Raw genomic sequence first — 24,188 nt, 5'->3', positions numbered from 1 at the left:
CAGTTTTCCCTGTTTTGGATAATTTGGCTTTGTGCCCTCTTTTTGATCACTTGTCCAACAGTGGAGAAGAGCTCCTGCCAGGTAGATGGATGGATTTTGCATCTGCATGACTATCTCATGTCAGACAGTACCACACCTTGAGCTAGCTGGTGTTGAAAGGTGTAATTTCTGCCCTCACATCATTGCCCATCTCAGCCATTCCTAAATGCAACTGAATTTTAACATCTGGAGGCCAAAAGATATTCAAAGCCAGATTCACCTAGGAGGAAGAAATAAGCTCTTTCAGCAGCCCAGGAGACCTAACTGATGACTTGAGGGACATGTTTGAACCTGCTACAACACATATAAGAATTATTTCTGTATTTTCAACCTTGTTTTCATTCGTGTCAATATCGTGGCATTGTGTTCCCATGTAGAAACAAGAAAAACAATGGTGAACTCTCATTTAGCATCTTTCTAGGATCATTTCCTAATCAGCTATCCTAAATGCAGGAAAACTGGTCTAGCTACAAAAGGGACAGATCTCAGCAAAAATCCAAATGCAGCCCAGCTTCTAAGACAGACCTGATCTAAAATAAGCCTGGTTTCCACGTGCCTCCAAACCTGGCTCTGTGAATGGAAGTGAGTGAAGATGAAGCCTGAATAAGAGACAGGCTGACCATGCTATACGGATGACTCACAAATGTCACCTTGCTCAGGGCCACCTCTCATGTGCAGGACCCCAAGGGGAAAACAGACACTACATGATGACTGTAGGGAACTACTAAGATAAAAACAATTAAAACAACAGGAACAAAACAAACATAACGGGACAAAAACTGACAGCAACTGTTCCAAAGAAACACCATCGGATGGAAAAATCAAGCATTCCTCCTTTGCCATTAGGCCCATAAGAATTTTGTTGTGCATGCAGCCAGGATGAAAAAGAGAAAACCGAGAGAAATGTTAGGAATTTTTGGAATCATGCCTAGCAGAGGGATGTTTGGAGCTGCAAAATTAAAACGATTGATGCAGTTTTCTTTTTTGTTGTTTATTTTTCTTAGAAGTATGATAAATGGCTCCTTCACATGCCAACAATTACAAGACAGGCAGGATGTTCCTGTTTGTTTGCTTTTATAATATCAAAATTAGGATAAAAGGTTGAAGTTTAAATAGATAAATAAATAGAATCAGATGAATAAATAGACCATCCTAATTCCCATATTTGCGAGACAGAAAACAAACACTGCAAAGAGTGCAACAGAAAACATCTCAAACCTGTGAGAATAGATCCGCCTTCATTTGAAGGGCCCTGAGTCATTTCAGAGCCTGAACCACACTGGATGCAAGAACTGCCTTTTGGACCACCTGCACTGCATTCATGTGCTTGTTGCTGATATGGGAATTGCTGAATCTAATTTGAGCTGAACTTAATAAATGGAGTAATCAAACCCCTTGGGCCTCATCCACTGCCAGTTGATACATCTTTGATTTGTTGGGCTGGCTTTAGCTCAGGAGCTATGTGACGAGACAAATCCATCAGCAAATGCTCCTCTGGTTTTCAGTAACAGAGAACATGGATTAAATATCTCTGCACTAGGTTATGTTAGCATACAAGCATAAAGCCACATGTATGATTTTGATGAAACTATTTGGTTAAAATATGTTCAATAAATAAATAAATTGGAGCATCAATCAGATTAACTAAAGCTATGGCTTCTGAGGAGTTATTAATCCTTTTAAATCATTACAATTCACACGGCTCATGACTGCAATGTGAGGAATGCACACAGCTGCTGCCTAAAGGAACTGCACGTCTGACGTGACTCACATCACCATCGCAGTGTGCAGATTGTGGTAACACTGCTCTAAGCAGGTCAGTTTGCATGATGCACTTCACAGAGGCCAGCTCACACCCAAGAGTACGCCTGTGTGCAGTGCCCAAGCTCTGATACTAACTCACATCTGGGTCTGTAGTTTTTAGAGGGTTCTTAATTTTAAAAGAAGGTCTTCAAAGATATTTCACGTGACAGAAGGCAAAGACATCTAACAGCTCCAGGTCCGGGCTCAGAAATGCAGGAATTGTGCTCATTTGGACTTGCCATAAATTTGGCACTTGCCAGGATATGAACTGACTCAGTGAGTGAAAATGCACACCTTTTGCAGGGCTTGCTCAAAACTGGCTCCTCACCCCTTTCAAATCACACTTCATTTTAGAAAACACCAAAATGCTTTCCCTATGAGAACTCCCTCTGCAAGCATGGATCCAAGCCAGGGTAATACCATACTCTGCAAAGCTGTGCAGTTCACATGGCACAGGATGAGCGTCCCTTCTGGATAATGCTCTGTGAAACCAATGGTTACACCACAGCAGCCCCCCTGCCATCACCTAACACAGCAGACACATTCATAGCAAATGGATCAGCCAGGATCCAGTTTCCAAATGCAGGGCTTGAATAATTAGATGCTCCCATTGCTGCTCAATGGGAGCTGGGTGTTTTACTTCCCTGCACATTACACTGAGATTTCATACCCCTTTTCCTCCACCTCCCCATCTCCTTGCCCCAGGCTTTTGTGATTTACATGGCAATGGAGATTGAACTGTGTGCATACATTGATTTGCCGGGTGGTCTGGCAAAAGGAAGCAAATCCAGGCTACTTACCTCAGTGCAGACCCCTTTGGCGTTGCAATGCCATAGCCTTTGGAGTCCAAGTTACCTCCCACCTTCATGGTGTCACAGGGCTTCCGCTGCTCGATGTACTCGTTCATTGTGGACTCCAAGAGGTAGGCATACTTCCCTTTTGACTTCCTCACCCGGATCATCCCCTCTTCTGTCGTCCTCACAAAAACGGAGGGCTCGGCTGACTTCATGTAGGTCCACATCTTCTCAAACACTGCTATTTTGGATCGCTGTGTGGACAGCAGAAACCCAACAAAAGCGTTAACAGGGGTTTGTGTGACAGCTGAGATTTCCAGCTTGGTCCGAACGCACATATTGGATGGGCCAAGGAAGCCAAAAGGGGTAATGGGATATTAATGAACCTCCTGCCATTTCTGCACCTGGGTCTGGATCAACCCCTGAATTCTGCCACGTATTTGTGGATTGCAACAGATTTTGTGGATCAAACCAGGGGCAAACCAAGCTGGAAATCAGGAGATTGTTTCTTTCGCAGTTGCCTAGAGTAGCTTCTCAGTAATGTGAGCAAGTACACAGATATTCCATATTTGTGTTTACAGTCACAGGATACCACATGTACTGGATGCATTGCCAGCTTCTGAGCGGCATAAGGAAAACTGGATTTTTCCTGTTCTAAGGGCATGATTAGCAGGTCCTAACATGGTAAAGGGGAAGCAAGAGAAAAAAACCATACTCAAGCTGAGGATGAGAGGATGCACCTGGGGACTTGTCAAACAAGGGGCTAATAGAAATATGTGCTTTAAATTTCCCCTTTTACCCTAAAAAATTCTTTTGTGGAGCCAGCTTCCAGGGTCCCATAGGCAATTTCCGTCTGCTTGGCCAAGTCCTCTGCACTCTCGATGGGAGAAACCATCCTTTCCACGGTGAGGAAGGCAGCCAGGTTAGCTGTGTAGGAGGATATGATGATCAAGGTGAAGAACCACCAGACGCCACCGACTATGCGGCCGGAGAGAGACCTGGACATAGAGAGTAGAGTCAAACACTGCCCCTGCTTTTACAAGCCCATTGTTTACTGGGTATTTACTCAAAGTCACATTCTTCAGCCATTTCCAGGCAAGCCAAAGGTCTGTCTCAGTTCTTAGTCTACTTTTCAAGGTGTCAGTGTAATTAGAGGGGGAATAAAAAATTCACAGTGAAAGAAAAATATCAATAAACTGATTGAATTTGCTTCAATTTTCAATTTCTTTCAGAGTATATAATATAAGTAATAAGACATGGGAACAGCTGTGAGAAAGGTTTATCTGGGCAGGGCAATGCACTTCCAAACAGCATCTCTCTAAGGTATGTGTTGAGCCACATAACCCCAGTGGGAAGGAGCGCCGACATGGAGTCAAGACCAGATACATAGGCTGGTCTTGTACTGGGTCAGCTCCTTTATCACCTGAAGTTTCAATCCCAAAACTGTGTTTTTCTATAAGGCATATTGAAGCTCTGAGAGGAGCTGCAGTCTTAATGAATAGTTTGTCCACTGACATTCTCTGGTTTGCATTAAGCAGATGGTTAGACAAGATGTTTGTAATAGTGCCTTAAAATCTAGGTGTTTTGCACTAGCTGCAATCAAATAGCCAATTATTCATAACCATAAGATAACTATAGAAGCATATAAGTCTAGCAGGCATTAATTTATAGTAAAAACTTTTCAAATCATTTTTAAAAGTGGAAGATAATTTTAGTGTGATGTCAGTGTTCATGCATTCTGTCTAAAGTATTTACATGTTCCTTCTCTAGATGCACAGCACTGGCCCAGACAGAAGGTAATTTACAATGCTATTTGATAAAGCCAGACAGTCTGACTAAGGAGGACTTGCTCATGAGAATCAGCGCTTATTTCTCTGGGGGTAGATCATGTCTGCATGTCTCAGTGTTGTCTTTCTGCTGACCTGAGTCACTCCACAGAAATATTGTTTGTCAGATGATATACAGAGATATCCCAGTCCAGCTAAGGACACTGGACCAGCTCATGATAGTGAGTGCTATTCTGCGTCCCGGTCTGCATGAAGTCTTGCGTCCAGCTGCTATGGTTTATTGTAGCTTACCAGAACTTGACAAACCTGCGTGAGGTCCTTCCATCAAGGGAAAAAACACACCCTGCAAATCACTGAAATTAGAGCTGGAAAGAGACCCTAAACATAGCCCACCAACTGCATGACTTAATCTAGGTTCTACCCTTTCAGTTTGTCCAGTCTGGTTTCAAATGCTGCTGATGTGAGGGGAGCTGCTCCTGCAGACATCACGTCATCTCCCTGTTTAGACCAAATCATGCTGAAATCTCTTTAACCAAAAACCCTTGAGATCACTTCCCAGGAGAAAGCAGGCACAGCAACTGAGCTCACACCACACAGCACGCGCTTTAACATGTGGAAATAGGACCCATCCCACCACATCCGCTGTCAGCCCAGTGCACCTGGAGAATGATCACAGCAGCTTTCACGAGTGCAGAGAGTAACTGCAGGAAACATGACTGCAAGGCATTACAGCGACAGAAAGGACAAGCACTGTATTTTACAGGTGTGACTGAAGGGACTTCTGGCCTCCCCTCTGGTTTCTTCTTCCATGGGCTTTTCCGAAACTGGGCAGCAAAATCTATCTCACCGTAAGCACCAACTCAGTCAATGACTTTGAAGGATACACCTTGCAGGGTCTTTCAGGAAAGTCTACAGGACCCATCCCCAAGGTGATTCCATAGCAAGTTCACAAACTCTTTTCACTATCATCCAGATCTTAAAAAAAACAAGAAGGTTTTTTCATATCCACAGCCCACTGACATGGTTTCCAACCATAAGTTATATGCTGGTTATGCTGCAGTGTGCCACACAAGCATCCTCCTTCACTGGCAACTGCAGCAATGTGGCTGAGTTGACCAACAATCCCTCATCCCAGATTACTTTCTTTTTATGCCTCCCCATAACTGCCAGACAGAGAGGGGGGATCAGAGGTTTGTTGTGGGAGTGCTGGATGCTGTGAGAAAGGCAGGCAGATGGGCAGCGCTGTTGTTCTATGCTGTCTTTAACTCTCTAAGAGAGACATACTCACCAAACAACCTCTGGAGACGAGCAGGGATCTCCAGGGATGAGTCACCCCATCTATCTCAGGCTGGGAGAAGGTGCCTCTGCAGACCTCCACCTCTATTGAATTTGAAGGAACTAGGATGACTAAGTTGGGCTGAACAGCTAATTTTTAAGCTGTTAGGTGAGATAAATGTGCCCCTTGTGCTTCCCATCTGCAGACAATACTCAGCCTGCCGGGCTGTCAGCCCAAACAACTTTACCTTTTGCTCCGGATTTAGAGGGGGATTGGGGAGGGAGGTAGCTACGGATTCAGCTCACATGTCTTCAGATTGATGGGGAAGAGGCAAAAAATACCTGTCTCTAATTAGCCTGGCTGATGTGTGCTCAGGGAAGCAAGCACTCGGAAAAGGCACAGAGGCATTAAACAAAAGTAACCAGATAATGTCAAATAGAACAATCTCAGCTGATGAAGGCCACTTTGAGCTGGCAAATCCGTTTGCATGGCAAATAATCACATTCATCTTCAGCTGCAAATTATACAGCCTTTCCTTCCTGACGAAGCTGGGATATTTCTGCGACTTGTTTCAATCTCTTCAGCGGCAGTCAGCCGGATTCCTGCCTCTAGATCCTCAACATCCTGGTGATATTCATTACTGGCTTATCCCATGGGGACTGCCTGCTGTCAGCTGCAGATGACTTATGTTTCCCAGCTCAGCACCTGGCATTGACAGCATGAAATATATCCATGGGGTATTGAGACTGGGAGGTAACAAGAAGGGTTGGGGAAAGAGGGAGAGGGGACTGCAGCTTCTTTCCCACGGGAGCCAGATGAGACAGGATGCATGTCTGTGTTGTGCACCAGTCTCATCTGGGCTGTGTCTGCTCCTGGTGGTGGTCATTTCTCCTCATGTCATGAGATGCTGTGAGGAGGTGATTGCTCACTCTCATAGACCGTGGAGGAAAGGAGAGGAGATAAACAGCTTGCTGTGACTGCCAGAATGGTAAGGCTTCCTGTGTATGATGTTTTATTGCAGATACGGCTAATGGGCAATGTTTGCTCTTATGGGTAGATTGACTTGGAGCTAGAAGTTGTGAATCTGAACCGCTGTATACATCTGTAGAAAAAACATTCAGCATAGGGCCTCGATAGGATATCATCCCTTTGCTCCATGGTTGTGCAGCATCTAACACAAGGGAGCGCTGGCTGGTTATGAAGGTTTTTGGAGACTAGTGCAATACAGTAAAAAATATGTCATGATGAAATATCACACAAGCAGATTTGATCCCATGTGACATCCCCATGGCTCAGTAGCAGTGAACACGGGTTAAACAAAACATACTGGATTTCTGTGAATAACCGTATTGCCTATTTAGATTTTGAGCCAATGCTTATTACTGCTTACCACTGCAAGTGGCTGGGAAGACAATATCCATTATGATCTTGTTCTGTTACTTCTGTAGACCAAACAGGAAAGCAGCAGTGCTACCATCACGGGACACATTTGCAAAAGTGCCTTTGTAATTTAGGAGATAATGTTCCATTTCTAGAAGTGACTTCAATACTGGGGAGCCAAAAGCCTGCTCAAAAGCCACGGGGACTTCAGAGTTATGTTTATGTTCTAGTAAGAGCAGTCACAGAGGACTAGATATACATCGTACTTCCAAGTCATTTTGAGGTTTAAAAATTTCACTCCACAGCTAGATAACAGAAAATGACCTTCCACTTGACCAACAAACATTTTGCAGCTTAAGCCCTAGCTCAAGTTCATTTCTCTTCGCTAACGGGCAGTGTGGGGTTTAAATCCTCTTGCATGGAGAATTTACATGTTCCCCATATCCATTCAAGCATAACACAAAAGCAATCAGCTCTCTGCTGTGTGGAAATGAGTTAGTGACTTGGTCTGCCGCAGAGATAAGGTGAGATGGAACACATTGGTTAGTACTTTCGAGATACGCTGAGGTTTGGATGTTTGGATTTGTCTATTTGAACTCTGGATTTATTCACATTCATTGTCATAGTAATACTTGCAATATCAGGGGCTAAATAAAATCTGAATAAAATAAACAAGGACAACAGTGTAAGGATTTAATGAATGGCTAATTCTGGGATGCACAACGGGATGAAATAGACTAGATTGCATATTTTTCAACCTATACTATTTCTTCTACACCTACACTCTTCTTTCTTCCAGAATCCAATTTAAGATCTATTGGTTTCTTCTTCTAGCCCTGCCCATACTGGTCAAAATCACACTTCCCACCACTATCTTCTCCCTGACTTGCGGTTCTGCCTGCCTATCACAGCACAGTAACAAGAACAGGGTGCTCCTTTCCAGCACTACCCTCGCAGGAGTAAGTAGTAAATACTCTGCCCTCATTATCCATGATGCAAAATCTACTTACAATTAGAGCTGGCTGGGAACCAGAATTTCAGTGCCATGGAAAATTCAGAAACAGTAAATGAAACCTTAATATTCTCAATAATCAGAATGAAAAGATAATGGTTGCAAATGTCCTCTAAAAGTAGCTGTTTGAAAATGGCTGGCTTGGGTCTGTCCAAGCTTTGCATTTTTTCTATTACTTCATGTTTCATTTCTGAAATGCTAAAAGGCATAATTTTAACATGGTAAACAATTTTGTTTCTGCTTTCTCATTACACATAATTTTCTTTCAGCTTCTGTAATACATTAAACCCTTACCTACTACATGTATAATTTAAAGACAATTCTGGAATGTGTTATTTTAGCTCTCTTTAATGGAAAACCTGAAAAGAAGCATTTTGATTTTCTTACTTAGACTATATTTTTTTTACCTTTCCTTACAAAAGCAAATACATTTTGCCAGTGGACACTAGGAAAGAATTCTAAGTTCCTTTTGTCCCTGTGATGTGATTTTTCTTGTCTTCTAGCCTCAGCATTGATGGATTAGTCACAGAAAAAAACCAGAAACTCATGCAGCTGTAATCTCTGAGTTTTTAGAACAAAATACAACCCTTGATCAAACAATTTGTTCTTTGATCTTATCCCTTATGGAAGGCAGGAAATGCTGACAGGAGTTTGCCTCTGCTTTGCTGTCTTATTAGAAGAGCACAATGCATTTTTGCACAAAGACATTAACAAAATCATCAGAAAATAGACAAAATAAGCCTCATTGGCAAACTGTTCAAGTACTATCTCGGTTCTCCCCCACTTCTCCCTTCCCCCTTCCCAAATCCATTTCTTCTAGAGAATTACACCTAAACTGACAGTGTTTTAATTAGAAGTGCAAATCTGGGATTCTAAAGCCATAGTTGCTTTGGGAGGATTTCCCAGATCTGCTGTTAAATTCAATTCTAATAAAGGCTCACTTAGTCAACTGACATATTTGTCACTGAATGAATTTATGCAAAACTGTTGAAAGGAAAGCTCTTACAGGCTTGTTCTACTGATTGTGGGTCAAATCCACTTTTGGTCTTCTGCCCACACAGATCCTCTGATCTCCAGCACTACTCTGCTAATTTGATACTGACTCTACATGATTTCGTGGGTCTATCTGAAGACTGACTTGGTAGTGGATTAGTTGCAAACATTTTGCTCCAGTTTTGCTCTTATTTTAAACAAATTTTCAACATTAGACTCTGTCAATGTAAATGAGCTTTGCTTTTTTGGTATGCCACAGACCATCTGGCATGATTGGTCTCACCATTTTATCTCCCACCCTGACACAAACCTTAGATTTGTTGTGAATAGTCATAGATAGAGGAACAAACTTAGCATGGGGTTGTGGAGCCTGGAACATCTCTGGGTGCATCCATCACATACATGCTGCAAAGCTCTTCTTATGCACTGCTATGCCACAGAGAGTTTTTAATAAGCAGTTTGTCCAGAATCATAGAATGGTTTGGGCTGAAAAGGACCTTCAAGGACAAGCAGGGACACTTTCCACTACATCAGGTTGCTCCAAACCCAATCCAAATGAACTGTTTGTCATGAAATTAGAGTAATTATAATGCATGTTTCTCTATGCTATATTATTAATTTTATTGCCCTTATGAGTTTGCATTCACATATTATTGAATCCTGTTGCCTGGTATAAGAGTCTGGAGCCCTGACTGCAGTGCTGGGCTTTAACACTGCAAGACAGCCCTTAAAAAACACAGAAATAAGAATGTTTTCTACTGACATTCTCATTTACTTCTCCCAGCTGTGCAAATTCCTTCTTCAGCTCCCTTCACATCTTTCCTATAGAGGTGACAGCTGCCTGTTTTGATTCTCTGTGGGTAACATTAACCTGTGAGACAGGGTGAAAAAGCTGGGGGTGCACAGGTACTGTGAGTCTCATGCTGTCTCTCTCTTGCTTTTCTTTTCCTAATTTGAAAACATTTGAGAGTTTCCTAACTTCTGTATATCTGCTGGAGACCTGCATTTTTCTCATGTTTTGAGGCAAACCATACCATCTCAACAAACACCAAAGCCAACATGCTGTAAGGAGGCAATATGGATTGCAGAAACCCAGCAGAAGTCCTTTTAAGAAGGAGTCTTGGGGTCACTTGCTGTGTAAATATTGCAAGAACTGAAGATATTGTCTGCAAATATGCAGAAACACTCAGATTCAATGGGAGGTGTGTATCTGTGAGGCTTTAATTATAAGTCATAGTTTATTTACTGTTTCTTTCTACCTAAGCTAATGGCCTTGGACAGCAGTATATTGTCCCTCTCCTACTGTTTCATCTCTTCTTTTGCAGAATATTTTGGCACTTTTTTCTTCAATTTACCTTTAATGAGCAAAACCTCTCTCTGAAGTGAGATTTCCTGCTTAGTCAGAAATGCATCATGCCACTTGTGGTTCTTCAGTCATTGGAGCTTGGATTGCTGCAGTGCTAAGTATAAGCATGACTACGTGGAGTCCCTACATGCTGTTTTCAAGATATTCACTTAGCATTTTAACAGGCAAGAGATACCTAATGGCTTAACTAGAGGACTAGCATCAGAAACTCTTTTTTCTGTTGTTCTTTGGAAAGCCTTGCCACTTTATGGGTAGCTTAATTCATTTCTCTAATTCAGTTTGCCGCTCTAGGAGAAGAAGATGAATCACATTTATGAACTTCAGGCCTGAAGCATTAACCATCAGGTGGAATTCACCTCTGAGCTGCTGCTTTGCCCACTTCCCCTTCCTAAGATACTTAATCTCTGCAGGCAGAGGCAACATCAAATGGGCCCAGCTATGCAGGGGTAATTTATGTACCCAATAGCAGTCTGCAGGTTGTGTGCTCCTGTGGTCCTCAATGGACACAGACTGCAGCCTGCTGATACACAACCAACACAAGTCACCTGCTTAACTAATGAAGGATGGTGTTGGATGCACTAGATGCCAAGCAAACATGGACAGACATAGGCAGCCAGCCCCCTTTGAATTCAGCAGGACCCACGTACCACCCGTGGTATAAAAACACTCCTACAGAGCAGAATTGCAAAGTAAGAGATATCCTTCACTCAAAAGAGCCACCTTCCCTGAGCAGTCAGAACTGGCTGCTGAAATGAGATGCTTATCCCTAAAACTACAGGATAGTACACCCAAATGAGATGTGTATCCCTAAAACTACAGGGTAGTACATCCAAATGAGATGCGTATCCCTAAAACTACAGGGTAGTACATCCAAATGAGATGCGTATCCCTAAAACTACAGGATAGGACACCCAAGACTTTCAGAGTGCTGCTAAAAAACATTGTAAAGACAGGGCTAAAGATAGATGGATGAGGTGGAACCCTAATTAAAAAAAGGCAGAACAGCTAGATCCAAAGAAGTACACTGTCATCCTCTCAAGTACAGGTGCTTCTCCATGTTGCAAATAAGGGTAATTTAGAAGGATGAGTATTTAGATGGAGGGTTGCTGAGTAACACATGGTCACTTTGGGCTGCTTGGCAGCTCTGTTGGAAGGCAAAGTCATCCCTCTTCTGCAGCTCTGCCAGCTTTTGTACAAGGGATAAAAAAGAAGCCTCTCATCATGCCTTTGAGCAAAAAGTTTCACTGTAAAAAAAGGCACTTCACGTATTTTTCTCACTTCTGTGACATTTGTTTGCTTTGCTAAGAAAAACTCGCAAGGTGACAAGCATAAAATCTTGTCAGCAGCACTGGTTGGGGCCCCCCAGGAGATTCATTACTCAGGGACTTCCTCAGCCTCAGGTGGCCCCAGATTTAACAGCACTCATCCTTCTTTTTAAACAACAGTCTATTGTGTTAATGTCCTTTGCTGTGTTGCTGGGTTTTATGTGCTCTCCCTCAGTCTCCTCTTCAAAGTCTGCTCGATAAAAAAGCTTTTTTCCAAAAGTTTTACTTGGTTATACCCTACCAGGTCTTCATTTTTCCAGGCTCCTCTTTAGGCATCTGCATGTGCTCACAATTTTGAGCCCCGTTTCTGAGACGTTTGGGCAATGTTACATTATCTTAGTTCAGACTTCTTCCAGGGTGACTTGTTTTGGTTCTTTTTGCTCTGTTTGTTTTTGTATGTCTTTTGTTTAGATTTCCCAGTCTGGTGAGAGAAAGGCCTTTTCTGGAGGGAGAGTATTTTCTGCAGTGGAAAAATATGACTCTGAGCAGTATTTCCAAAGATTCCCTTCCTTTTACCTCTCATTTCTAATTTAAAATGTGATCCCTCATCAAGGCTGTACAAGTTACATTTTCCCTTTTTCACTTCCAGCCTTTCTTTTTCCACCGAGAGCATATTGTAGCCCTTGTAGAAGTGTCGAGGAATAAGTCTGGTCTCCCCAGGAAGTGGTTTTTTTTAGATGCACTTTAGGTGCCTAGGAATGCCTGTCTTTTAACATTAAAAACCCAAACTGTGAAGGGAAAACATGTTCAGCTTTTCTGCTACCCCTTTTCCACCTTCTAAGATCCATTTGGTGACTTTATTTCTGAAGGCTTCAGAAGCACTGCTAAGATGAAAAGCTGCCTCCTCCCCGTTTGCCCCTCTGCAGCCTGAGATCCTGCTTCTTATTGAGAGCTTCAAGAAATGAGAGAGAATCCCTCCTATGGGAGAGCATCCTGCACACTTGACTCCTGCATCTGGGCCCTCATGGACCCTTCTTCACATCTCACACCTATCCATAGTATACAGGTACTTACTTTTACTGCTTTACCTTGTGAGGACTTATCTTCTCTCCTCTTCTTTCCTACTCCCCTGTTCACACATTTGCCTCCCATTACTTCTCCTCAGACTGTGTTGGGAGAATTCATTAGTGTATATAACATGCTTTGAAGTTGTCCAAATAACAGTGATGTAACACTTTTGCACTTCTATAGGCTCTTTTATCTGAACATCAAAGTAGTAAGTTACGATTACCATGACTGGATTATTGCTGCTTAGCCTTTGAATCTAAGGGTAAGCAGCAGCTCTTCTGGCTAGGCATTAATCAGAATTACTGGTTGATTTTATTAAATAGATTGAATGCCATAAACCATGATGCTGCTTAAAGAAAGGGATTTGTACACAAGCTGTACACCCTTTCTTACTACTTGATGATATCGATCAGGTGGCCCCTAGCTGCCAATTGGTTCCTTTGATCGAAGTGAAAATGGAAGTTAGACCAAGACATCAACATGGAAGACATCAGAGGTAACTCCTTGATCTGCCTCTTCCAACTCCAGTTCTTGCCAAAGCACAGCAAGGCTTTTGGCCCCATTATCAGGACCCACATTTTGCTTTTGCCAAATACTTGGCTTCATCAAGAATTTCATAATGAATAATGAATAACCTAGCACCTCTGTCGTATTTCAATCAATTTGTCTTTGCCTGCTCACCATCTTGGAGTGCTACAATGGACATTGATAGCTCTATGTATGCTATCTCTACGTATGCATTCCCAAACTTCTTGTGAAAAGGGAGTATGGTGCTTCCCCAGTTACAGGACAAGTACTTGGGGTGAAATGTGGGACAAAAGCAGAATAGGTACAATAAATCCCACATTCCAGTGGAATAAGTACTCTGGGTCTCCCCATGGAGGACATGAGGTCTTGGCCAGGTGGGGATTAGACCAGCAAAGAGCAGCTGTGGATGCTCTGTGTGTTATGAGCCAGAACAATTTGAATTGAGGAGTTCAGTGCTCATTCAACTGTGTATCCAGAGAGTATGCACATGATATCTTAGTGCTGATAAAAGTGATGTACAGCATATGGAAGAGTTATTTAAGCAGGGCTTCCCAGCTTAGCTACAGTACTTTCCTGGAGTGCCACTGCTAAAGCAGCGTGTGACAGACGGCCTTGAAGAGGACACCGCTTTGGGGAGATGGAGGTCATTCAGCTCTTCACAACCCTTATTCTTCAACAAAAACACATGGCAATGCAACCTAGCTATTAGGAAGACACAACCATGCGCAGTCCCGGCTGGAGCTCAGAGGATGTCAGACCCCAGCTGAGTGGATGGCTCAGGGATAACAGGTTATCAAGAGGGAAGAAAATACAAAGAGAGTGGGTGCTTCTCTTACTGATTGAAAATTGGCAAGTTGGAGTACAACATAACAGGGAGTCCCTGGAGCCTCAGAGGGTCTCCTGCCAGGGTTGTGGAGAAGGCTATAAATCTCAGAGGACCCCCACAATTCTTAGTGCCACTCATGATCATGGGACAGCACACAGCATTAGAAGCACAAGCAGCACATGTCATTTCCATGTCAGAGATGCCCTAAGAGAACTTCCCAATCGATTCAAAAACTGGACAATGTATTTTCCACCCCTTGCTATTTTTAACTATGTTTTCAATCAAAAATATGACATTTGTTTAGTCCAGAAGAAAGAGATTGCAAATATATTTTTAGCTAAATAAATCTGCTTTTGGATCAAGTGTTTGTCTTCTTATTTTAAACACAGCTGGTGGAATGGTTAGTAAATCTGTCACTCAATGGGGGGACCTCCAGCGAATTTCTTGCTGCCCCCTGCAGCAACCTCAATGGTAAAAGCCTGAAGTCAGAGCTATGGAAGAGTGAATAGATATGTCTGATAGGGAAACCGTGCCAAGGAGGTGGCTTACAGGTCAGTGGAATGAACATTCATTACATCTGCAGCATTTAGAAATACCCAGATGCCAGAGTGTGGAAATTCAATAGACTCGTTTCGTCCTTTACAGATTAAATTGCATTTCCCCAACAATATTCTCTCGGTTGGTTATTTTCTTCTTTTGAGTCCTGTGTATCCTTCAGCATTTTTCCAAATGAAAAATTGGATAGCAAGGATGATTATTTTAGAAGAATTTCCATTTTCCCCTGGCTGCCACATTGCGGTTGCCATGGAAGTGCGCAGACTCCAAAGGGGACTGTTTAGTTGGATATTGTGAAGTTTGTCAAGCTACTCCTCTGGTGAGTCACTTTCCCAAGTTAAGGGTGTTTCAGAGATAAGTGTGGTCATCAGTTCCTGGTGATTTGCAGGTACTGCTCTTACCCTGTGACCTGAATTTCCTCTCCCTGGACATAATTAATTCTACCAGGTAGAGATAATCACAAAACCACTTCTACAGAAGTTAGAATCCTGATTTTTTTACTGTTACACTGAGAGACCAACCTCAGCTCACCAGGGCAAGCAAACTGCCAAAAATAAATGATCCTCAGCTTTGTCCCCTTGGACAGGCTTTTAAGCCTTCCAGGTTTACCCTATGTTGAAGAAGGAGCAGGGTTGCTCCCAGCCTGGCTTAGCTGCCTTGGTCCCCAGGGCAGCCCCAGCATGAGCTGCAGGTTACATGTGCTCCTGAAGGACACAACAAATTCCTTCCTCCCTCACTGCAAAAACGTGCCCTTTGCCTTGAGGCTGAGCAGTGAATCCAACTGGTGGTCAGCATCCAGGTCTGTAGGAGCAAGTACATCATCTCCCATGTTCCCAGAGAGGCTTCAGAAAGCCCTGCCAGCGAGCTCCACTCCACCACCCCTTCCTGTGCGACAGTGCAAGGAAAACAGAAAAAGCACAAATTTTGCCTAAGTTATTCTAGGAATCCTGCCTTGGGAGAGCTTGAACAGCTCCCCAGTGACTCCCCAAGACAAGTTAAGGTATAAGGTTATAATGGGTACCACAAGGACGGCACCAAAACCGTGCATCAGGCCAAAAAGTCCGCCAGCTGGTTGGACAGTCAAAGAAGACGCCTACTGAAATCAAGAGGAGTCACCAAATAAACACCAAAAATCAGCCTTCATTTCAGGAAGGAATTGAAATCCTTTTAAATGCTAAATGCAGCTGATTCTAATTTCCCTGATTCTGAATTTTTAGCAAAATCTGTAAGTGCACTGCAAATACGAGTTAAGCAAAGGACAGAACAGAAATAATGTTCTTGAAACAACCCAAATCAAACCTCCCACTAAAAAAGAGAAAGTTTTTGTTCTAAACACTTTCTGATTCAGTTCTTGTCTGAAACTGGATAAAATGTTTCAGTACGAGGAATATCTTGACTGAATTTAAAAGTGCTGCTATTTTTCAAGGTCTCTAGAGGCTAGTTTAGGGAAAAAACCCTTAACAACATGTGGAGCAATTTTGCTGTCATTTCCACCAGCTCTACGGCTGAAGTCTCCTGTGTATTTTTCAACTGATCTAAAAAGAAATGTAAATAAACAGGAAAAATAGCAGAAAAAAATCTTCAGCATTAATTACAGGTACATAATAAATACCATACTTGCTCTTCCACAGACAATCCACTGTGACTGAGGGCAACAGAAACCCTGCAAGCCCAGCTGCACACTGTGTAGATCAGCCAGAGCACCCTGTTTCCATGTTGCTAGAAACAAATAATGATGTCCACAAGATGCTGATAAATAATTGAGAGTATCTATTGACTGGATAGCAGCCAGCAATTTATATCTCTTCTTTCCACCCCTGAGCGCATTCATACATCATCTCTGTGAGTAAACCTCCCTAAGCAGCGCATTACCCAAAGCCAGGGGGTCACTGCTTGGAACGTGCCACTGCACCCTGAACCTCACATCTGGACTCTGCAGACAAGTTAAGATCCATGTAACTCTTTATCCCAAGTTAGCTGAAGGGCGGATTGCATCTTGCACCATGTCTCTTTACATGCAGCAAACAGCCCCAATCTATAGGGCAAACTGGTGTGGCCAAGATATTCCCCAGCTGTGGTTCGCTATGGCACATTGTACAAACCAGATCCTGCATCCCTGATGATGCTCTTGAAACCTCCCCTTTCAAGTCTGGCTCTCTCCCAGACACAGGCTGTGATGAAAGCTTCATCCATCATTTCACTCCCAGCGCGGGATGACCAGGGTATCTCCAGCTCTGTTATCAATCACACAGATTATACCAAGCTGTGTTGTCCAGGTATCATGACATGATACCCCATCATGTCATGATATGACTATACATTTCCCTTCTACTCACACTATGTTTTGATCTGAAATCAAAATAAATATGTTTTGTTTCCACAATACAGTATAAAGAGAGCCCCTGTGGAGCTGGGTTTATTTTTGGAAATCTCTGTTTAATTTTCCTCTGGCAGGGCACAAAGGATGGCTGCAGTGACTGGGTGATACTGTGTGTTATTTATCCTCCTGTCAAACTCCACTGGGGACAAGACTCCTATAGTCGCTCAGCTCAGAGAAACTGTGTATATTCTATCTCATGGTATCTTCAAAGGAAGAAGAAATTCCTTTCTGGAAGATTTATTTTAGCCAAATGTATTTAATTTTAGTTAAACATAAGTTTTCTGAAGCACAGGAAGAGTAACTGGATTAAATTTAATAGTCTCCAATACACAGGAAGTCTCTTTTGGGCTCAAACATATGAAGCAACACATTTGGCAATAATAAAAGACAGAAGATCAAGCTAGGAAACTGACAAGAGAAATATACATTTTGCTCCCTGCTTTTCTATCCTTTTCACACCAATCAAATTATATATTTTGTAGAAAACGATGGGGCAGATGAAAAATTCAGGTGCTCATTTTGCTGAAAAAGAAGTCGGGAAGATCAAACATCCCCAAGGTCTCCTTCTCAAAGGCCTCAGGTCTACCCTGAGTGAGGAATGGCAGCAACATCCTGGATGTTAGCGAGATCCCACTCTCCACATCTGCTACACACCGGGGTTATTTTAAGTTCTGAAGACAATTTATCAAATTACATTTCTGAAGAATGGTACAATGTGAGTTATATTTACTTCATATTTCTCTTGCTGCAGGCTCCTGCTATTGGCTGCAGGATATTTATTACCTCTGAGTATCTCCTTTCTGGTCCTGTATTTCACATGTAATGAGTGCTTTTGCAATTTCATTACTGTTTTCTGAAGTTAAGGTGGCACTTTACAAAGCCTAATGGTTTATGGCCTGTTTCAGACTTCACTGATTTCTGCCCATTACTATGTACATGGAACTACTCACAACTCCAAAATGTTGCTTCTCCTCCATTCTTCTGCGTAATCGGTAATCTGAAAGCACAGACTTTAATGGCAACAACAGGGGATATCTCACATCAACTGGGACAAATTAGTCCACATGGTAGTGACTGAACCACATTCTGATAGCGCAGAATGGGACTGCACACTCCAGTGGGAAATGTCCAGGAGCTAATAGCCTCCTTTGGTTGAAACTATGTACCTACAATTGAGTCATTCCATTTACGGCTTAGGAGGGATGGATTCTTTGCTCATGCTCATGTTGCAGCATCCAAAGGCAGCCACAGACTGCCACCAGCTCCAGCTGGGGTTCTCCATGACTGGTTACTGCCTGGCCTTTGTCATATTCATCCAGCCTATGCCTGGACAGAAGGCTTCAAAGCTTCAAGGGCACCAGTCTACCTCATGCCCGGCAGCCTCACTCAGGTGAAGAGGCTATGAACACATAACCCACAGCTACACTCTGTCTTGGCCATTCGCAGGTTGTCAAATCCACAATGTATCTTTGAATTCCTTGTTAGGTTGTGACCAGCATACTTAAAAACCTGACTGAAGTTCTGGCTAGTAAGAATGTCCTTAAAAGAATGACACTTTCCTTCAAAAACAGATTTCTGTCTCTATTGGGGACCAAAGTTCCCTGGGGACTGGTCTGAGGCTGAGGAATGCACATTTACAAGAGCAGGGAATTGCTGCAGGCCTCACCACCCCCTGTGCTGAGTGATGTGTCTGCACTTTTGGTCTTACACTTTTTTTTATGATAAATACATAGTGGCATACACACTTGAAACAAGCATGCTCTGGGAAAAAAAACCAAACCTCCAGACAAATTTCCCCTACTCCTTCCCAAAACAAAACTGAAATAAACAACCCAAAACCTCTACAAAAAAAAAAAATACACCCCTGCACTTGCTCCTTTCTGCCAGGGAGAGAATGACAGAACAGATGTATAACAGAAGCTATTTATGTTGGTTAATATATTACTGGGAAATGCTGAGATTGTAGCGATAAGTTTAGAAGCAACCACATAGGAAATATATTGGAATAGAGCAGATCCCCACCTGCCCACAGTGTGGTTCTAACCAAGCGTTCCTTGCTAAGTGATGTGTTACAGAAATCCTGCACTAGGTTCGTGTGAAAAGTACATGTGAAATAGAGAGCGCACTCAGAGCCTTTCTGTACAACAGCATCCTACGGAAATTCTCACTCTTCTGCTTCCTCCTTCCTTTCTCATTTCACAGAAATTCACCCCTCCACTTCCAAGAATCTCAGGGAGCTGTACTCAGAGTACTGGGAGTTATAATAATTCCCATATTTCATTTTTGAGATGTTCTCTTCTTGCAAATATCTGTAGTCTGGAAGTGTTCTTTTGCTCCATGGGAAAATATTCGTTTCAATGAAATTGTAATTTTCATTATCAGGATTATCAAATTAACATTAAAATAATAATGACAGAACCATTCTCATTTCCCATTTCAAAGCAAAATAAAGCAACCCTTTGAAATGGTGATTCAAAGCATGCTGTTTAGCTAGAGCAAATCTTGTTGTTTGAATCAAACCCACTGATCTCTCCCTGACACTTTTTTATTAAAGAACTTTCCAAATCTGCTGTTTTGCAAAGTCTCAGCTCTTCACCTCTCCACTTTCCTCCTTGGAACAGAAGCTGACTATTGAAATGTCCCCAAAGGAAGCCATTCTCTTTCCTAAATAAGAACAATGGTGACAAGAACAACAGTGAGAATGATATTCACAATAACCTGATCCTAAAGCACGGAGCTCTGTTACAAAGCAGCGCTAAAGTTGAAATTCCCTCTGTTGGGAAAACTTTCTGAATGCTCCGCCTGGATTCCTTCTAATCAACAATCAGATGATAAAACATATCCATAAAAGCTGTCACTATCAAAATGCCTTGCAGGCTTTTATTTCCCCACTATCCCAAACTCATTAGTATTTGGACAAATTGGCATCCAATAGCCAACAAGGTGATGCCTGGCCTCCACCACCATCCCATGGGAGCTGTGCAGTTACTAGAGTTGCTAAACTTGCTGATGAAGTTGTCTCTCCTTCTTGTCCCCTGAGCTTTGATGCCATCCCAGCATATGGGAAATTATTTTCTACCTACTGTGTTCACCCATAAGACACATATCTGTGCTGAAATTCCCTTTGAAGAGAAGGGAGACAAAGCCCAAAAAAAGAAGGATGGAGAAAAAAGGAAAGAAAAGGCTTCTTTGCTCTCTGTTTTCATCAGAGCATCACTTCAGAGGTAACCATGGCATGTAAATGCAGAAAATACATATGTTGCCTGTAGCTTCATCCTTGTGACTGGCAGTACCTCTGGTTTGAGTCAAACTGGGATGAGTGTGCTGCTCAGAGTTGTGGAGTGGGTGCGAGACAGCTGTGTCCTGCAAGCTGTCCTGCAGCATCTAGCAGCTTTGGTGCTAGAGCTGCTCTCCCTTCATCCAACATCCAGAACACACCTCTTAGGAACAATGGATACATACAATCCATGTCCCAAGCCACAGCATGTTAACCCTTTTTCAGCCTCATAAATCTTAAGGACATCTGCCCTGGACACAGAACTCTGGAGGTGTCAAAAACCTTATCCCTGGCTCATCTCTGATCCTGCTCATGAGAATATACACAGACCACAAGAGAGATCCTTCAATTATAGACATTAACTTGCCAGACATATAATTTGTGCATTTGTACTTCTCTGACCTTTCTAAAGGCCAATAATACTTAAAGCCACTCAGTGCGCTCCATAATGCTTGGCACAGACCATACAACCTTTCACTGGGTACCTACTGTATTATTTCTCCTTACTTTACTGGAATTTTATAGCTTCCCTATAATGTTAAAATGATCTTGCTTCTAACAACAATAAATTAAATGACTGACAAAAACTGATTGCAATTGGCTGGCTTTAGAAAATCTTGTTTGCATTTCTGTAAATGCCCTCCAAAGAATTCCCCAGGATAAATTTAGAATGGTATTTTGTGGTCTTGAGTTAGAGGTCCTAAGTTCATGGCTGAGAGATCTGTGAACCCTTGGATCCTTTCTGAATCTGCAACTGATTCACAAAACCACACAATGGTTCAGGAAGGAAGGACAAAAAGAACCTGTTCTGCTCCAAATCATGCAAAGATTAAACCACATGAACTGGAAAAAGGTTCGTTGGGGAAGGCAACCCACCTTGGAGAAATATCACATCCTTGCTGCATGAAAGCTCCTAGGGAGAACCAGAGACTGTTGAATATCCCAAACTCATTTGTCTGGTCATTGGCTGGCTGGTCCCGTCCTTCCTCAAATTCCTCAGTGTGCCACTCGTAAGGGCTGAAGCGACTCACCAGGAAGAGGACAACGCTTACTCCAATGTAGGCAAAAACAATGCACATCCATATCTCATAAGCCAAAGGATCCAGAAAGGAAAAAACTCCTGGTTTGGACTTCTGAGGTTTTTTTATCATGATAGATATACCTAAACTCATGAACGGTTTGGAAAAGTCTATAACTTCTTCTCGAACCAGAGTGATGGTTAATGGTGCCACAGCCACATCCGCCCTCTGAAAAGGAGAGACAGAAAAGAGATTTGCATTCTGGGGATAAAAATATACCTACTAACTCCAGCTTATGTTCCTTTGATCTCTGTTTACCCCTGCTATCTCAGAAAAAATCATACAAAACAAACTGCAAGAGAAATGGCAAAAAGGAGCCTCCCATAATAATGGTGGAATATTTCAATTTTTTCAGCTGATTACCAGTTCATATTTTGGAATCACAGCATTTCTTTTTGCAGCCACCTAGCTCTTCTGGTCTGACTTATCCACTGATGTCACTGATGCAGATGATTTTCGCTGAAAGAGCTTTGTCATCCAGACATCAAAAGAGGCAAGGAAAAGGCCAGTTGCCTGAAAAAGGATGCCAGGATGTTTGCTTCCATCAGGAATAGCTTTTTGACTGCATGAGAATAGGAAAAATGTTCCAGTGACACTGATGTGCACTCTCCGTTTATTTTACAATCCACCTTGAAAATGGAAAGGCAAATGCATCAGAATGGCTGTCAGTATATGCAGTGGAGCTACTAGCAGGAGGCCGATCATTCCCTACTCCAACACAGTGACACAGAGACTTGGGCTCTGATGCTTCCCACACTAATTTCCCCTTTCTCTACAAGGCAAAATTAGACCCCTCTAAAGGATGACCTAAACACCACAGAATGTGAGCTACCAGACTGAACCTGGTTTACAAGTGTAGAGTGAAGTTGTATATACAAGATGTTGGAAATGAGTGGCTAGGCAGAAAGTAGTCTAGTCTTACTGTTCACCAATCTGAGTGTTTGAAATCTCGTCCTTCTTTCATCCTGCCATTATCATGCAAATATAAAATAGGGTAAAATTTGAAGATTCTGCCCATGGGAAAGTTTGACCTTTCAATGCTTCCAATACTTTCTAAAAATGTAAAGAAAAAGAATCTTGGAACTGTTGAAAGGAGCCATTTTGACATTTCCACAGTCACAAAATGTGCTGTCCTTCCCTAAATTAAAATGTTTTACTTGGGCTGATTATTTGCATTATCAGAGTTGCAGTTCTCAAGACAGGTCAGGCTGACAGAAGGCACAGCTCCTTCTTACTCTAGGGCTTAAATGTGTTCTCAAGTACCAAGAGCTAAAGACAACGGAAAAGTTTGGAAACTCACCCCATAAACAAGTTCTCCCACCATGCCATTCCATGTTTTGGTGTCGGGGTCCCGGGCTCCATACTTCCCATCTCTGACAATCTCCAGCCTGTAGTGGTAGCCAACATGCTTTGCTATCTCAGCAGCGAGCTCCACACAGTAACCTTCATACCTTTCATTGCCTTCAAACTGGTTGGCATTCTTCTTGAGCATCACATATGGGTCTTCCTGGCACAGAGAAGACCAATATTGAGCCACACTCCACATCCTAGAGATGCTCACCTGGGGCTTAGACTAGAGTCCAGTGTGCAGCTTCTGGTCCCCATGCTCTATCTTTGTGTTCATGTGCCAAAGACCACAGTCAATACACTGTGGGCTTATTTTGGGAGGTACGAAGTGTGATTTTTATTGTGGCACTTTCTATTAATTCATGCAGAATCTGTGTGCAGCTTCTGCAGCAATGGACCTGAGGGCAATAGAATACCTGGGGGAATGTGGGCAACAATCTTTCAGTGCAGCTCTGCAAGGGATATTTAATGCATCTGAGCTGTGAATTTTTAAAGACTTGTCTGCATGTGTGGGCACAGGAAGAATCAAATCTGCTGGACAGGAGGAGAGAGCTTTAAGTTGTTTAATTCAGTTTGGGTATTGTGTCTTCTCTGCAGACTCACAGTAAGTGTTCAACAAACAAGTTAGTAAAATCTCATGTTTATGCAGGGTAAGCTTACACAATGACACAACACATGATACCATACATTAGGGGATGCATATTATTCCTTCATGATTATAATGCAGATTTGTTTTTAAAGCTATGATTCAGCCTCTCTGCACAATACAGCTTATCCTTGCCAGAATTACAGCCCCCATTCCGTGGGCTAAATACAAAGCACAGGTATAATGGTCCTAATTTACCTATACTGATGCCTCTACTATCTTGTCATAATCTTTTGTATTTTCTACACTTAAGCATGAGAGCTCTTTAATACCTATTTAATTAGCCACAGTAATTTTCAGACACCTTTATGGACCCGGCAGGAACAGTAAGTGCTGTTATTATTATTATTATTATTGTTATCGCTATTATAAAAATGATATAGTGCAAAGGAGAGCACATGAGGGGGGAGAGGGAGTCTGCACATCAGGGAGATGGGGTAGAGGGAGAGCTGGAATAGAAGCAACAGCACTTACTAGGATAGTTGTGACTATGTAAGTCCTGTTCAGGAGGCTTGTAGATTCATTGCCGCTTTGAGTATCAATGGCTGTTGGAACCAACTTCTCATCTTCATTCCAATAACCAATCTGCCAAATACAAACCCAGGATACCTTATTGGTATCTCTTTTTAATATCAGCCAGGGTAAGGTAACAGGGTTATCCAAACAGGATCAAATCCCTCTGTCTGTTCATACCAAACAAGACATCTCCTCTCCTGATTCTTGATGTCTTTTGTTAGGAGGACCAGGAACTTTCCCATTTCACTATG

General features: G+C 42.5%; 1 protein-coding gene across 2 annotated transcripts in view; it reads right to left on the bottom strand.

Moving 5' to 3' along the window:
* The window catches only part of GRIA1 (glutamate ionotropic receptor AMPA type subunit 1), a 121,710-nt gene that overhangs the window by 14,966 nt on the left and 82,556 nt on the right, over nucleotides 1–24,188 (bottom strand). For both annotated transcript variants that reach the window (XM_062609952.1, XM_062609953.1), the window contains exons 9-13: nucleotides 23,896–24,006; nucleotides 22,729–22,935; nucleotides 21,226–21,596; nucleotides 3,436–3,634; nucleotides 2,643–2,890 (exon numbers count right to left, since the gene is read on the bottom strand). In XM_062609952.1, the coding sequence (XP_062465936.1) occupies nucleotides 2,643–2,890; nucleotides 3,436–3,634; nucleotides 21,226–21,596; nucleotides 22,729–22,935; nucleotides 23,896–24,006 (1,136 nt within the window). The remainder of the gene's footprint in view (nucleotides 1–2,642; nucleotides 2,891–3,435; nucleotides 3,635–21,225; nucleotides 21,597–22,728; nucleotides 22,936–23,895; nucleotides 24,007–24,188) is intronic.

Source organism: Pezoporus occidentalis, unplaced genomic scaffold (genome assembly GCF_034315485.1).
Source record: "Pezoporus occidentalis ecotype Australia unplaced genomic scaffold, CSIRO_AGI_Poc_V1 ctg142, whole genome shotgun sequence".
Lineage (NCBI taxonomy): Eukaryota > Metazoa > Chordata > Aves > Psittaciformes > Psittacidae > Pezoporus > Pezoporus occidentalis.
Note: the sequence above shows the minus strand (reverse complement) of the source record. Positions and strands in the feature narration are given on the sequence as shown.